At 44.3% G+C, this 15,441-nt stretch overlaps 1 protein-coding gene across 6 annotated transcripts in view; it reads left to right on the top strand.

Moving 5' to 3' along the window:
• Positions 1-15,441, top strand: part of LOC135375132 (dynamin-like) — a 67,094-nt gene that overhangs the window by 24,194 nt on the left and 27,459 nt on the right. For 3 of the 6 annotated variants that reach the window (XM_064607852.1, XM_064607850.1, XM_064607851.1), the window contains exons 9-11: positions 2,648-2,805; positions 12,497-12,514; positions 15,313-15,367. In XM_064607852.1, coding sequence (XP_064463922.1) covers positions 2,648-2,805; positions 12,497-12,514; positions 15,313-15,367 — 231 coding nt within the window. The remainder of the gene's footprint in view (positions 1-2,647; positions 2,806-12,496; positions 12,515-15,312; positions 15,368-15,441) is intronic. The other 3 variants (XM_064607853.1, XM_064607854.1, XM_064607855.1) reach the window with 1 other exon arrangement.

The following is a 15,441-nucleotide window of genomic DNA, read 5'->3' as shown; positions in this document are numbered from 1 at the left end:
ATGGACCACAGGGTTTATGGCCTTCTCTATGGTCTCCTTTGTCGCACAAATCAGTCGTCTCGTATTGCCCGCGGCTTATCTGCGAGTGCGGCTTATCTGCAAAAACATTTTCAAAATGTATCTAAAAACGAGCCCTGCGGCTTATCTGCGGTGCGGCTAATACGCGTGAAAATACGGTAAATCTGGAGCACAGATCCAGCTCCGTAGTCACTAGTCCTTTTCTTAGTTATTCATTATTATCATCATTGTTGTCTCGAGCCAGTATGCTCGTTCTTTCTCTCTCTCTCTCTCTCTCTGTATACTGTCCACCCCTCACTTACTTCCCATTTCCCGCGAACGTTTCCTCCTTTCCCTCTATTCCACCTCCTCTCCCTCAGCCGGTATTTTTCACTACGAAAGGTGGCAACCCTATAGCCGAATGATTTTTTGGACGATGATTACTTGAACTCTCACGGGGAACGGTGACCTTTGCCATAGGATTACTAATACATTTTGCGTCTGTTTTTCCGGACGGATTGAAGTCTGGAGGTTCGATTTTCCAGACCAAAACGCATGCAGAGAAGCACCAACTCCACCATTTTCGGCACTTTGAAACCACCATTTTGGATTGCGCACTTGGATTGGATTGGCAATTGGAATCCTAGACGAGACTGCTCCAAAACTTAGTAACTTTACCTTTTGGGTGACACCGCGGCGACACTTTCGGGAGTAGGGACGGCCTCCCAAGTTTTTGTTTTGTGCATGCTGTCGCTGTTTGTCAGCTGTTGACGCCATGTTGACACCATGGGCACGTCTGTTCAGTAAATTATTCAGCCATAAAGTGAGTCAGAGTCTGCAGACCATCATCCTGACCATCCGCAACGGACCACAATCATCGACCGCAGGGATGGTGAACGTGTTGTCACTATTGTCAAATATGTGAGATTGAGTGTGTTTGAGAAGTGAGTGTGTTTGAGAATTGTTGTGTCCGTCCCAATCTCCTCCGTGTCTCTGGTTCCTCCTTCTTCAAATGTGAGATGAACCTATGATGCTTGCGCAAATTCAGCAATCCAGATGCGGCAGCGCACAATTATAAACTTATTTGGTACAGCTGTGGTGAAATAATGTTGAATTTAGTGATCGTCGGGTTTCTCCGACTGCTGTGTTATACGGTCTTTTTTTACGGTCACCGTCGAGTCCAGAAAATCAGTCGGCTACTATATTTCAGTAGCGTTTTGTGTGCACGTCACGCTACGTACGATGTTGTACCTATTACATTACGCTTAGTGCGATTGTACAGCTCGCGTCAGAGTTAACACAAACGCCATTCCGGCGCCCCGGTGGGGCTCTGTAGAAGTAACGGCGGAGGGTGTTTTGGTCATCTATTTATGGTTAGAGGGGGTGGTCCTCCTTACGGAGGCATTGTTTTCTGCAAGGCACTGCCAGGGTGGCCCCCTTCCCGCTTCGCAGGCTGGAGCACTGTTCAACTTAACTTTGACGCTAGCTGTACCTATTACGTGACCCTTAGTGCAGGACAGGATGCCTATTTCAGTAGCACTGCTGACAGCCGTGATTATTTCAGAACAGAAATACTTTGGCACGTTAGGATAGCCATTGGACATTTTTTGTTTGTGAAACACATTGTTGTTATATTTTATAGAGCTGCGCGAATAGCAAAATTTCCATTGCAAAAAGTTTACGAATATTTCACCTGCACTGCGAATCGAATTACAAACTGGGTACAACCACAATCTCGACAGTGAATGGCCAAGTGGTCGGACTGTGCTCTTTTTAGGTTGGGGGGGGGGGGGGTGTATGTTTTGAGTGCTTCTTTGTAATATTAGATTCGTGCCATCTCGCCCGATTTCTTACTGCGATGAATTCACTGACTGTTCTCGTTCATGTTCGTCTGTGTACTCGATACTGGTGCTTTTTGGAGCTTGCTTGTGCTTTGGAATTTCACTACGGTCGCCGACCGATTTTTCGGACATGCTCGACTATTCGGGCTCATTCGTGGAACGGCCGCGGGTCCCATAGAGTTAATGTATAAGAACGTCCAAAATTTCGGAGGCCGTGCAGCTCCGTCACTCGATATTTTGGGTCTCTGTTTGCCCAACCCGGGTGATGGAAAATATTGGTATCATCTGAAATTCGTATCAAAAGAAATAAACCAACTAAAGTATTGAGACAAAAAAATAGGCAGTGATGATTGTTCATTTTCCATTCCTCTGAGTAGAAGAAGTCTGTCGTAGCCCAGCACGTGCTGTCCGCCAGCGAGTCACGCGACAGCGCTGTAAAGCGAGCTTCACCTAAAGCACGCGTGCGATAGGTGAAGCCGACTTGCGGACTTGATGACCGCGGTGCCTCTGACAGTGTACGTTGACGAAATGTCGCTTCGGGAAATAGAAACTGTTGTTATCAGGCAGAGCTGGAAGCGCGTTAGGAAAGCATCGACAAATTTTTCCAGCCTACTAGGGCTTAGTAAAGTTTATTTCGAAGCGAAATTAGTTTTTTTTTGGACTTATCGATTATTCGGACTTTTGCGCGATCCCTGCTGAATCCGAAAAATCGGACGGCGACTGCACTTGCTGAAACGTAGGAGTGAGTGGTCTCGCAGGATTTATAAAACGTGAGAGTATAGCCTTAACTGTGTGCATGTTAACCCTAGATGAGCCGATATCCCCGCTTGAGAGAAGAGACTGAACGCATCATCACGTGCCACGTACGAGAACGGGAAAACACGGCGAAGCATCAGATATCTTGGCTGGTAGAAGTAGAATTGGCCTACATGAATACGAATCATGAGGACTTCATTGGGTTCACCAAGTAAGTCTCGTTACGCTTGTCAAGCATTTTCTCGTTATGCGAAGGTATTTGCTTGCACACTTGCATTTCTTTTCCTACTGGTTGCCTGCATAGTGGATATGTTGCGTATGTCCTAACACAGTACAGTTGAGCCTCGATACAACGAAACTCACGGCGACCGCAATTTCTTCCGTTGTATCGAACGTTTCGTTGTACTGAATTGAAGGTCACGAATGGCGAGGGCGCACGCTGTACGTAGTGTTGATAACTCCCGCTACGGTGCGGAAAGGTTTTTCGTGAAAAATGACGACGACTACAAATACAGCGCCGAAGGGCACCTACGGCATTTTATTCTCGCGTAAAATAACAGATTATTCGCGTCTGCGTCAAGCCTAGGAGATGCGGTGTCATGCATTGTTTGTACGAAATACATACGAAGTACATACATTGTTTGCACGAAATACATACGAAGTACATACATTGTTTGTACGAAATACATACGAAGTACATACATTGTTTGTACGAAATACATACGAAGTACATACATTGTTTGTACCAAAACCTCTCCAGCTTTCTCCATATTGTGTGCCGCGGGAACAGGCCCTCCTTGCGCCCTTTGTTTTCGTGACCCTAAAGTCTTATGTTTGGGGTCCTAAACCTTGTCTCGTTCTTTTGCAGTATCGAGGCGGCGGCTAAAAAAGCGTTTCGTTGTAGCGGGAGTTAAAATACATTTCTCTATGGCCCTCTGCTGGGGAATCCAAATTATTTTGCTCTATCGCGAATTTTGTTATATCGCGTTTCGTTGTAACGAGGTTTGACTGTATTTGCAACTGCGTGCTTCTGTGTAGAGTCGTACCTCATTGGAATGAGCGTTGATGAGTTTGGTCTCATTTTTTGGGGTGGGGAAATACTTGTTTTGCAAAATTTGGTGGGTAGAAACCACGAGCTACTAGATTATAACGACGATGTCGTAATCTGCAGCCGAATGATCCGCTAGGATCGCTTCACATCATGCCGCGCGTTCTACATCGTGATCTGACAATGGAAATTTGAATTTTGAACGCACAGAAGCAGACGTACGACTACCGTAGCAGACGACAGCAACAGCTCCTACGAAAATACGTAGAATGATTATGATAATCAACTTTAGAAAGAATTCTCCCATGGGACATTCACCGCTTGTACAAAAATGCTAAGGTAAGTTGAAGTACAAAGTATTGTAGGAATCGAGGAAGCAATAACTAGGCTGATGGGCAGCGCCGCGGCAAGCCTTCAGTGCGGCACTGGGAAGGGGTGCTGATGGCATGGTCTCAATAACCTAGTTAGTTCGTGGTAGAAACATGACAGTGCAAAATTTGGGTACTGGGCCTCCAAAATTGAGTTAATTCCGTTTGTTCTACACATACTGCAAATGCTTAACGATGCTTCCAAAGTAAAAATATTTTATGGTAGCAGGGGGATTACGTGGTATCATTGGTACTCTGGTTAAGCTCGACGTTGTCAACACTTTCGTCTCAGCTATCTTCGTTTATACAGCCATCATTTTCATTTCAAACACACCTTTCAAATTCTTGTCATAGTGTTGCTTAGTGCTGGGCATGGTTTTGGCTGCTGAGCACGCTTTGGCTGCAATAAAGAAATCTCTGAACTCGCATTCTACGTGTTCTAAACTCAGGCCAGCAAAACGCAATGTTCGTACAAAGTCATAAATTGTTTGTTCACAAAGACAAATGAAAAAGCAACCTGCGGTTGACTGTTTGACAGATTCAGCTTCCAATGACAGCACCTTTTCCTTCAACAAGACGTCCCTCTCTGGAATTATACAGTCAAGCCTCGTTGCAACAAAATGTGATACAGTCACCAATCGATTTTTCAGGCTCCTGGGAGCCACGAAATCAGTCCGAAATATGGGGCAGTCCAAAATTGTGGTGAACGACATAAATCCGCTTTATTTCTGAAGCCTTCACTCAGAACGTTCAAACTGACTTGAAAAGAGTACCGTATGTACTCTTTATATAAAAAAATGACGCAAATGTTGGGGGTGCGCAAATTACGCGAGTCATTAACAAGATGACTTGAAAAGCGTGCGCAAAATCTGTTAAAAGATGTGAAAAGATCTCGATGATACGAATCCCACGTGGTAGCAGAAAACATTCGTATGGTCCGAAATTGGTGTCAGAAGAATTACACAAAAAGAAAAATTTAGGCAATATGATAGACAGTGACTGTTCATTTTCCATTACTGTCACTGAAAGAGGTCGGTCGTAACGATTTTTTCTCTTCGTTTTTGGCCAATGCTGCCAAAATTGCCAAGATGATTCAAAAAGGCCCAGCACGTGCTTTCCACACTTTTTTCTAAAGCGAGCTTCTCCTAAAGCACGCATGCGTTAGGTGAAGCCACCTTGCGGAACGCTGACATGTAATGTTTCGAGAAGTTTTCCTGGTATGTTCCCTCCACGTGTTCTGGTCGTTGTTCTCCTAAGCCACTGCGATGTCACACAGCTTCGCGGTTTATTAGTGCCGGGGGGGTAAAAAAGTGGAAACAGAGATGAGGTTCCCTGCCATGTAATCCCTTTGATCTTATCTCCTCCACCAAAGGGAGAGTCATTGCTTGCATTGCATTGCACGGTACAGTGCATCTGTACCATCGAGGTTGTTAGAAATACCAGCCTTAAATAAATACCAGTCGCGGGATGACGCGATAATGTCGCACACGAAAGTAGGAGTGCGCAAATTACGCAAATTTTCATTTTCACAACTTTTTAGTGAAAAAGTGGGGGTGCACAAATTATGCGAGTGTATACGGTATCTAAACGTGTCTGCTTTGCAGCACGAGCGCGCAGCAAAGTACTGTAGCAAATTTCAGTGAGTGTAACATTATCCTCGATTGCATTCATCGGCGTAGTCACCGGAGCAACGATTGCTGCCGTAGACGGGGGTGCAACGGCAACCTCGTCGCTGCCGTCGTTTTTCCCTCTCACCTTTCGTTATGTTTGTGCTGAAGACAACGCTGCTGAGCCATAAAACTGTGACATTACGTTAGTCTGGATCATCAATGAATTTGCATCTTTGCCTCTACTAAACACATCTGTTGCATCACTCACTTGAAGTTGACATTTCACTATAACGCATTTGTAAATTGTTTCGTTAAATAGAGAAATTTGTTAAATGGAACACGCCAAGTGAAACAAAGATGGCCGCCGCCACTACCTTCGCCGCGCGTACCGCAAAACGCCATTTGTCATCAAACAGGTGGCAAGCTATGAAGGGCACAAAATATTGAGCCTTATTTATAACATAAAGCTAGGCAATACGTGATTTATGCACAATATCGCTTGGAGAGTTCGTAACTTTCGTAACTCCGGCTGGCCTCTAGGGCTGTTGCAGTGAAGTTTGCACAGCGCCATTTTGGGCCCAAACGGCCACGGATCCCAACAGTAGGTAGTTTCATCAGCGGGTTTTGCATGGTGGTTCAAACGGTATGGTGCCAAGGAAAGCTACAAAACCTGTAGGAAATCCACAGAAAAAGCGGTGCTTCTTGAAAAGTGCGAACAACTCGAGAACGTGTATTTGAAAGTGCCGCGTCGTCTGCTAAACTACCGCGTGTTGCATAATTTGGGGCGCTGACGTTGCCGCTCATTCGCGCCACCTGGCCCAGAGAAACATGCCCATACTGCTTTCTCCTGTGCACTTGCGTGTAGACATTTCTACTTGCACTCATGACGCACAATTCCGGAAACGAAACGAGAACGAGAAATGGGTACACATCACGTGGACTAGAGCCCTGCACCATCCGCAGATGGAAGCGGATATCCGCGGATATCCGCAAAATACTTGCGGATTCGGATGAAAATTTAGCACTTCCTGCGGTGTGCGGATCGGATGCGAATGGCTCGAGGTCGGATGCGGATCGGACGCGGATGTGAAAGCAGCGGATTGGTAGCGGATCGGATGCGGATATACCGCGTGCTGTAATTTTTCGACCAGCAATTTCTTTCTATTGCGCGCCGACAGCGAGCGCATGCTCGGGTTCACCTTTGACCATGCACGGCCAAGACAGGAGAGGAGGCATTCTGGCATCTCGAACCACGCGAGCACCGGCGAGGTAGCGTTCCGCGCGTTGCAGAAGTCTCTCCATATCGCGTTTGTTGATAGGTTCACCTTTGCTTGTCGTCGTGAGTCCTTCCGTGACAGCATGGAGGCATCCGAAATTATACCAACATATGATTCCTGCGGTCGTTACGCGCCCAACGAAACTTGCGGATTTTGCGGATCGGATGCGGATGGCGCGTTTTGCTCAGCGGATCGGATGCGGTGTAAACTGTTGTGTATGCTGCGGATGCGGATCGGACGCGGATAACGTGTGCACGGATGCGGGTCGGATGCGGATGCAAAAAATCTCATCCGCGCAGGGCTCTAACGTGGACATTTGCGCTGACGGAACTTGACCGGCAGCGTCATGCCCATTTTACCTCCGTCGGCGTCAGCGGCGTGAACGAAAAAAAAAAAGTAAGAAACGGCACAAAACCGCGACCTACTGTCATCGACATCAAGCAATAAGCAAATTATACTTCGAGAGAGGCCAGCAATGCGCGTTTTCGTGTCCGAAAACAGGTGGGAAGAGGCCCGCACGCCAGTTTTGCAACAGGGTCTGCGTACCGAAAATTACCGACGTTGGTGGTGCACATGTCTACTGCTTTTTTACCGCAAAAATACATCGGCGTCTATGGGGGCGTGTACGAGTGACGGAAATTCCTTGTAAAACAGAGGCTTTAGTTAATTAATTATTCATTAATTAATTTAGACATTTGTTATTGAGAGGTTCAACTGTACTTCCAATACTCAAAGATGCTTTTAGTCTAAGACAGTGGTTCTCAACCATGCATGCGTCGGGGACCCCTTCTAGGCTCGCGGGGAAGGGGGGGGGGGGGGGACGTGGATACGTAAATTTATGAGAAACATAAATACAACAAATTATCAGCGTGAAATTAGATTATTTATTGCCTGCAAGGGAAAACAAATCATCAACCTAATGATGGAGTATTTCACTTTTCCGGGTGCATTGACGGGAGGGGGGTGCAATCCCACCCTGACAAAAGGCATTTGTCTGCACTGACACACAGGCCATTTCTGCCCACTCGCTCTTTGGGCATGTAACTTTTGGGAAGGCACATTCACACGCTATGCGAAAAACACGTGAAAATGGTGGCAGAAGCTGTACAGCCGAAATGGTGCGACGCATAATGGTAAATGGTAGTCAGTCGCGGTCGTTTGCAATTCTCGGCAAGCGGGTAAGGTAACCCACGTGATACAGGAGTTTCCCCTCAACATTAGGGGGAAAGGGAAGGAGGTGGTCATGCTGCGTGAAGCATGGTTACGTTCTCACCTTGTGTGGTCAGGTTATCCCCAACAACGTAGCAGATAGATTATAACTAGGGTTTCGCGTTTTCGGTTTTAATCGAGAAACGCCGAAAAACACAAGCCAGGTAAATTTTTCCTTATTCAGTTTTAATAAAAAAAACACGGAATACAAAGGGACATTCCAGGAACGGCTTGTGCTTCCTCGTCTTCAAAGGCATCAAAGTAGACATGCTTTCAAAGCTCTGTTTGTGGGTTATGTGGGAACAGGTTATCAAATGATTGATATGAAGTGACGTGACTCACATGAAGTGACGTGACTCACATATATGGACGTGACTGCGAAATCCGATTCTTATATTAGAGCTATCGTTAAAAAGAAGCTTTCGTAAAACTGCCGGTCAGAATCGCGTCAACAAAGTAGAACAGCACAAGTAAGACACTGCTGAACCTTCGTGTTTGTTGCGAGCACAAAAGCGTTTTATCTAGCTCTAAATTGACACAGCTTCCCGTCAGAAGCTTTTCCAAAGTCAACATTACCGCCGATGCCATGTGAGGCTCTACACCTTTTGAGGTTCATTCACGACTTCATCCATTGCTTGTCATCCAGTGCCGTAGTCATCATCATTCTTGCTATTGGAACTGCATTACCCATGCAGTGGTGCATCCTTGCTAGTGGCGCAAAACTATCAATAGTACTATTGATACTAAAAAGAGAATTGAACTATTGTTAGTATGAAAATAGTGTTGATTGCAAAGTGATCAGGGAGCATATAAAAATGGAAAAAGAAAATGCCTCACGCCTACAAGTTTTACAATACCACTAGGAGCAGCTTTCCCTCAGACGCTGGCATTGAGCTTCTCATGCCACTCAACCCAACCGCAGTGCATCATTCGTATATTACGGTTTCCGTGGTTCCAGCTAAACAGAAAGAACTTGCGTCACACGTGATGCTGTTTTTTGTTGAATTGTGCCAGTGCGAAAACGAAGATTGGAACGAAAGCATCAATAGGGAGAACCAAGTCTAGGTATCGATAGTAAAGAAAAACAAAAGGTCAGTACTGTCGCTAGTGTGCTGTCGATAGTCAACAGTTTTTGGACATTATAGATTGTTTGATGGTATCGATAGTCAATTTATCGATAGGTTTGCATCACTACTGCCAACACACGTTTTGGAAGCCATGGTATTTCGCAACGAGGTTTTGCACCAGTACAAAATTCGCCGAGCATGTGCAACTTTGGGTTGAGCCACGCGTCCTTCCTCATCAAAACACGTCTCGAAACCGCAGATGCCATTGTAGCATGCAGCAGAGACAGACAGACAGACAAAAATTACTTGAGTCACGCGCAGATTATCGCACTAATGGTCACTGAAGCAAAGGCTCTTGAAAATGCCACCGTAATTTGGTTTCAACGAAAAAGTGCAGCCTTGCTTTACTATTTTCACACGTTTTACCAGATGCCGGAAGAATTCTGAGCGCTATACGCGAGCAAACGCTTTCATGGCAATCATTATATCGATTCCTTGTTTACGTGTGCTTCAATGGGTGAAATGACGGGAAGCAGCAGTTTGAATGTAATATCGGAGTTACCATTGTATTGAAGATCGTATCAAACGGGCTTGACTGTACTATGTTCAAATCAGTTAATTTTTCTCCATTGAGATACACATGAACTTGACAGGACCTGAGCGTCGGTTGGAATTATCTGGAAGTTAAAACAGGATGTTTGGTAGTAACGTGCTTGCACCGTATTAGTTTTGTTTTGCGATGGAACAGTGAAGCTGGTTATTCGATGAGAATAGGTCTCTACCAGATTTCTTCCTGTTGGAGGTAGAAAAGTAGATAATACAAAAAATAGTAATCGCAATTGTAGTGAAGCAGTCAACCCCCTGTGCAGCTGTTCGGAGCATGTGTCATGCAAGTTATGTGGACTAACAAATGAAAACAAGAAGATAGAGAGGTAGCAAGCGAGCTGGTGGTACAGATCCATAACTTAAAAACCCGAGACTATGGGACAAAAAAAAATGAAGTGTGTCTTTTCCTTGTCTGTGTTGTCATTTTTCTTGTCCCCTAGTCTCGGGTTTTTAAGTTATGGATTTATGTAACAAATGAAGTTCTCCATAGCTGCCCAATATGTTCTTAAAGTAATACAACGAAATGAGATTAAATAATTGGTGTTAGGTGGGTGCCATGACCGCAAACGTAACCTCCGGATTAAAGTGCAGTTCAGCTGGTGTTAGGGAACTATGAAGCCATTACGATAGTGTCTTGAAAGGGGATATGGGGTACAAATGGGTACAAATGGTAACAATGGGGTACAAAAACGTATCAGAAATGCACATTCTTTACCGATTGGGTGACTCGTAAGGAAAAGCAAAGGTTCCAATTTCCTGCTCGCAGGCACCATCACGTTGCGTTTTCCACACATGCCATCATACAAAGGATGTGGATAGCCATTGACCCTTCCGTACTCCCAGCCCGCAGGCATAATCACAGCCGTCCTGCTTCAGTTGAAAATGCACGGCAGTATACACGTTGAGATTTGTTTCGGAACGATCCTTGCATTCTCAAGCACAGCAGGAAAGTCCTGTGACCAAGGCCCCTAGATTTTTGCAGTGGGATATTGTATATAAGTAGTAATTTTCGTGAGAACCTTTTTTTTCGCGAAATTCGCGAATGCCCTTTTATTCGCGAATTTAGTCCCGCGAAATATTCAAACCGATGACAGAAAAATATGTGAACGAACTATGTAAGAAATTTGACCCAGGACGCTGAAGCAACTTATGTACATGCAGTTTCTTACGCTATGACTCTGCATTGCCTAGCAAAGTGTTCATTTCGCCGCTGCTGCTGGAGACAGTAGTGCACGTCGTACCAATCCTGCGCGGATGTAGGCGTCCCATGATTCCAGTTCCTTGTAAGCCTGGATCATCCAGCAAATGTGTACGCACTCCGCCACGCGGATAGGCCTTTGTAAAAGTTGCCGCGTCACTGTCAAGTGCCAATCGAACGTGCTCGATGTGATGACGGGAGACAGGACAATTCGGCAATGACACAGATACAAGCCGAGTAGGACCCCCTTAATCGCAGCCCTTTCAGTCAGAAGTGCTCAAGAGGAGGACAAATTGAACGACTTACCCAGTTATGATATCTCTTATTAGCTTCTTCCCAGAAGTTCAAGTTGGAAGAACCCTAAGATGCAGGGTTGAAGCAGCGCGGTACCGCGAATTTAAAGTTCCGCGAATATAATTGCCTGATCCTGGCTTCTCACAAATTCGCAAATTATTGAGCCCGCGAATTTAACCACTTCATACAGTATTTACTTTTCCACGAAGTGGAGTGGAGTGGAGTGGAGAGTATTCCTCCTGATGTTGCTCCCATTAAATTTTCTTTTGCTGCAGCACATTCAGCCACGTAAGCACTGGCATTACCAATGGTGTCATGCATTGCTGTTGGTACCGATTAGGTCTAACCCACAAAATATGTTGCAGATAATTCTGTAAGATATCGATCATTCCACAAAAAACTGACAAAATCAGCAGAATCACCAATTTCGCGAAATTTTGCAGATTGCGGATTCACAGAATTTATGGGCTCAACCGACGACTGCAGAACACAAATTTTGTAAAACACATCAAATCGGCTGTAGCCATGACCGTAGCTGTGCTACGTACTGCTCAACGTCACTGCGCAGTTTTTGTGTGTTTCCGAGCGCCACTGTAGAGGAAATTCGAAGCTTAGGTGTTTTCTCTGATTACAAATTATCCTCCGATTATCTACATTATCCTCCGATTATCTACAAATTATCTACATTATCCTCATATCAAAAGTGGAATAGTGTTACGAGCAAACAGTGTGACTTGGAATGGAACCTGTACCAAAGAAATGTTGATAAATATTGACAGAACTGCATTCCTCGCATGCACGGCGGCAATATCTCCATCACAGCCAGTACTAGACAGTGTCCAGAAGCTCATTTCACGAACGCTTGCCATGGCGCAATCACATCTGTGGGGGAGAAAAAGAAAAAAAGCTTGCAAGACCAGTGCGTACACTTCAAAGGGGAGGCTATTTGCCAAGGTTCTTCTGATCTTTGCTTCTCAGCACTGCAGTCACTTCCTTATTGCACCTGTGCAAGCTTTTCTTTGCTGTGTTCTTTCTTTCTGTAGCCTGTGTTTGCTCTCCTTTTCTTTTGTGGCTTTAATTTTGCTTACTGTGCCCTCCGTTGCTTTCATTGAGCGTTTAATGCAGAAGAGTCCTTTATGTTTGTCTTTTTTTCCCGTTCCTTCCATTCCGTTCGTGCCCCCCTCTTCCATGTTTGTGTGGTGGCTGCTAAAAATTGTATTTGCAGAGAAGACCATCACTCAGGGTGAGTCCCCCTGTAACTATCTCCTTCTTTTCTCTGCTGTTTTTGTTCTGGGAATTTTTTTATTTTGTTTACGCCTCACATTTGTTCCCCTACCAGCAGCTTGTTCGGTGGTAGGTGCACTTTGCATCTACATGTAGCATAAAGCGAGGCTTCTTTTTGGGTACAAAATGTCCCACTGTATGAAACAAAGAGGGTGGATACATGAACATCTTTAAGGGGGAATGCCATTCTAAACTGAAATTGCAGGATGCAAGTTGTGTTTGTATTCGATTCCGTTACAGAGAGATTTGTATTGAAATTAAGCATATTGATTTATAAAATTAATCACATTAATTTATAAAATTAATTCTATTTACAAAATTACTCAGGTTAGTTTATAAAACTATTTCAATCAATTTAGCCCTTCACAAAGCCACAAGGCAAAACATTCCATGCAACTTCTGAAGTGTCACCCACATAAATAATCAGAAAGATGTAAGTTCTGCGTCAAAATGTAGGATAGGTCCGCAAAAGAAAATACGCTCCACTTGATTGTGTACAGCAGTATTTCCATGGTCAGTCTGTAATTGACAACCAACAGGACTCTACCCAAGCTGTATTGTTGAAACAGTGTTTCCTCTGCAACAGTTCCACGAACTGCAGTTACGTTTAATTGGCCATTCATTGCACCTTCCGGACATCTTTTGTCTTTTTGTGTCGTACCCACTGCATGCATGTGTACGAGATTGTAGTTATGTAAGGCTATATGTAAGACAATATAGCAATATCACAGCGCACCGTATTATTTCGTGGGTGTGACATCCAATGTCCTTGGTTTAACGGGATTTACCTCATTTTTTCTTTTTTGTCAGAGAAAGAAACTTCAGTCCTCAGTTCTTAGTCAGCAACATTCTAGTTCTCTCCTAGTATTCATATCTCCCTCAGATAGCTCCCTGATAACTTTGCAGGAAAACTGTTCATACTGGATAAGGTTTCTAGCACTGTGTTGGTCCAGACACTGGGGAAGGCTCAGGGTCTTAATGAAAAATAACTGTCCTGGGGCTGGGAGACACAAATGACAAACATGAAATTTATGAACTCTACCCATGGCTGCAGAAACACAAATTTTGTGCATGCGTGTAATGGTTAGCGCACTCATCAAAGAGGCGCCAGTTTGATTCTTGCCGCTGCCTGGCTTTCTCGATGGCTGCCATATTTCAGTCGGTCAAGGTCATGATCACTGAAATTCTGATAATTAAGCTCATGATATTTGTGGTCTTGTTGTGGTCATGAGAGTCGTGTTTTTCAGAATTTCAAGTTCATACTCGTTAATGTTTCTTGCTAAGGGACATGGCAGTGTACAGTGATCAAATCTAGTTGACCTTTGTTTGGGAAATGTAGCTTTTTCTGCTGTTTGCGGACTTGTGGATTTTTCTGCTTTGTCTGATATTAGAAAGCAGTATTTGTCACTAACTTTAGGGGTACATATTTAAAATTGTTGCTAGTATTCCATAGCAGTAGCTTTATAGTATTTATTTTTTATCATTGCTTTTCTATTGTATTGCTCCTGATATACCTATTGCCACTTGTTCGGAGGAAGCATTGTGCAGATGCATTACGCCAGTACTTTCTTTCCATTTTGAACAATTTATTGAGCCATAGTATTTAAGTGCATTTTTAGGTATCATAAACCAAGGAGGGCAGTATGTTTAGAGCCTTGTACGTTAGGGCCAAGCCTGGTAAAACTTGTTTTTACTGACTACTATTTGCATTGATGTTGCGCATGGTAAAACCCCCAAAACAAACCTGTCAAAGTGCAAATTCAGTCAGCAGTACCGACACTGGAGCATGTGCAGCACTCAGCTGCACATGCTGCATATTAAGCACAGCTGCTAGGCATCTCGTGTTAATCTGAAATATGAGGAGCACTTTTTTTTTCACCCTAGAGTCTGCTTTTACTCCCGACATTTCCCGACATGACCCGATTTCGAAACTCCCGAAATAATGTTCGTTGAGGGTCTAAGTTCGTACAGTTTGTATCCGGACATACTGTGTAGAACAGAGTAGCACAGAACAGAACAAACAGCACAGAACAAAGAGTAGCACACAAGGAGAGAACATGCACACACACAGGGCTGCCAAAATAAAACCTAATCTTTGCCCCTGATTTTTGAGAAACATAAAACCTGAAGGGCACAGTGGTCTCAGTAGAGATTGATCCTCAATGACAGTTTGTGCTAAAGTGCCACTACAGTAAAAAAAAATATATATATATTTTGTATCATAAATCGATCTCGATCAAAGACTCCGTTAGCAAACATTAAGCACTTCTCCTGAATTGTTTCAAAGATTCTTGCAAATCTAATTATCTGTGGGTAAATGACATCAGCATGTGTTTTGGCATCGTGTCTCCTGTCAACACCCAGTACACCTTCCTGGTCTCTGTCTCCTCTCTAAGTTGGAAGACGACCAGCAGCTGTAGTGAGGAGATGGAAGGTGGCCTGACCTTGGGGGAGCAATGTTGCCAGATTGTGACGTCGTGCCTCTCCAGACAAGAAGTTAATTCTATCATACTACTGCATCACATAGAAAAGCAATGTTTTGGGAGAATTCTGTGTGAGACACATGTATTGCAATGGCATAAGCACAGTTGGATTCTGAGTGGCACACGAGGCTCAGTCCTTAGTGGCACTTAAGCTTGCTGTCTGCTGTCTCATTTTTTAATGTCTTTTTCTTTATCTCTCGTATTCTTCACCCAGTTTTCTTGCTTTTTGCAAAGTATGTGCATTTCCCTTCATACCGGTTCTCTTAACTTTCAGTGCACAACAGACGGCTGATAACTCCTCGGTAGGAAAACGGAAATTGGGCAACCAGGTAAGGTTGCAACCCCATGGCGCCCCGATCTTAAGTAGAGAGTGACGTGTTTCTGTGTGGAAGTGTTTCTTGTT

This window comes from Ornithodoros turicata, unplaced genomic scaffold (assembly GCF_037126465.1).
Source record: "Ornithodoros turicata isolate Travis unplaced genomic scaffold, ASM3712646v1 ctg00000829.1, whole genome shotgun sequence".
NCBI classification, from domain to species: Eukaryota; Metazoa; Arthropoda; class Arachnida; order Ixodida; family Argasidae; genus Ornithodoros; species Ornithodoros turicata.
This window is presented reverse-complemented; position numbering and strand designations above follow the sequence as displayed.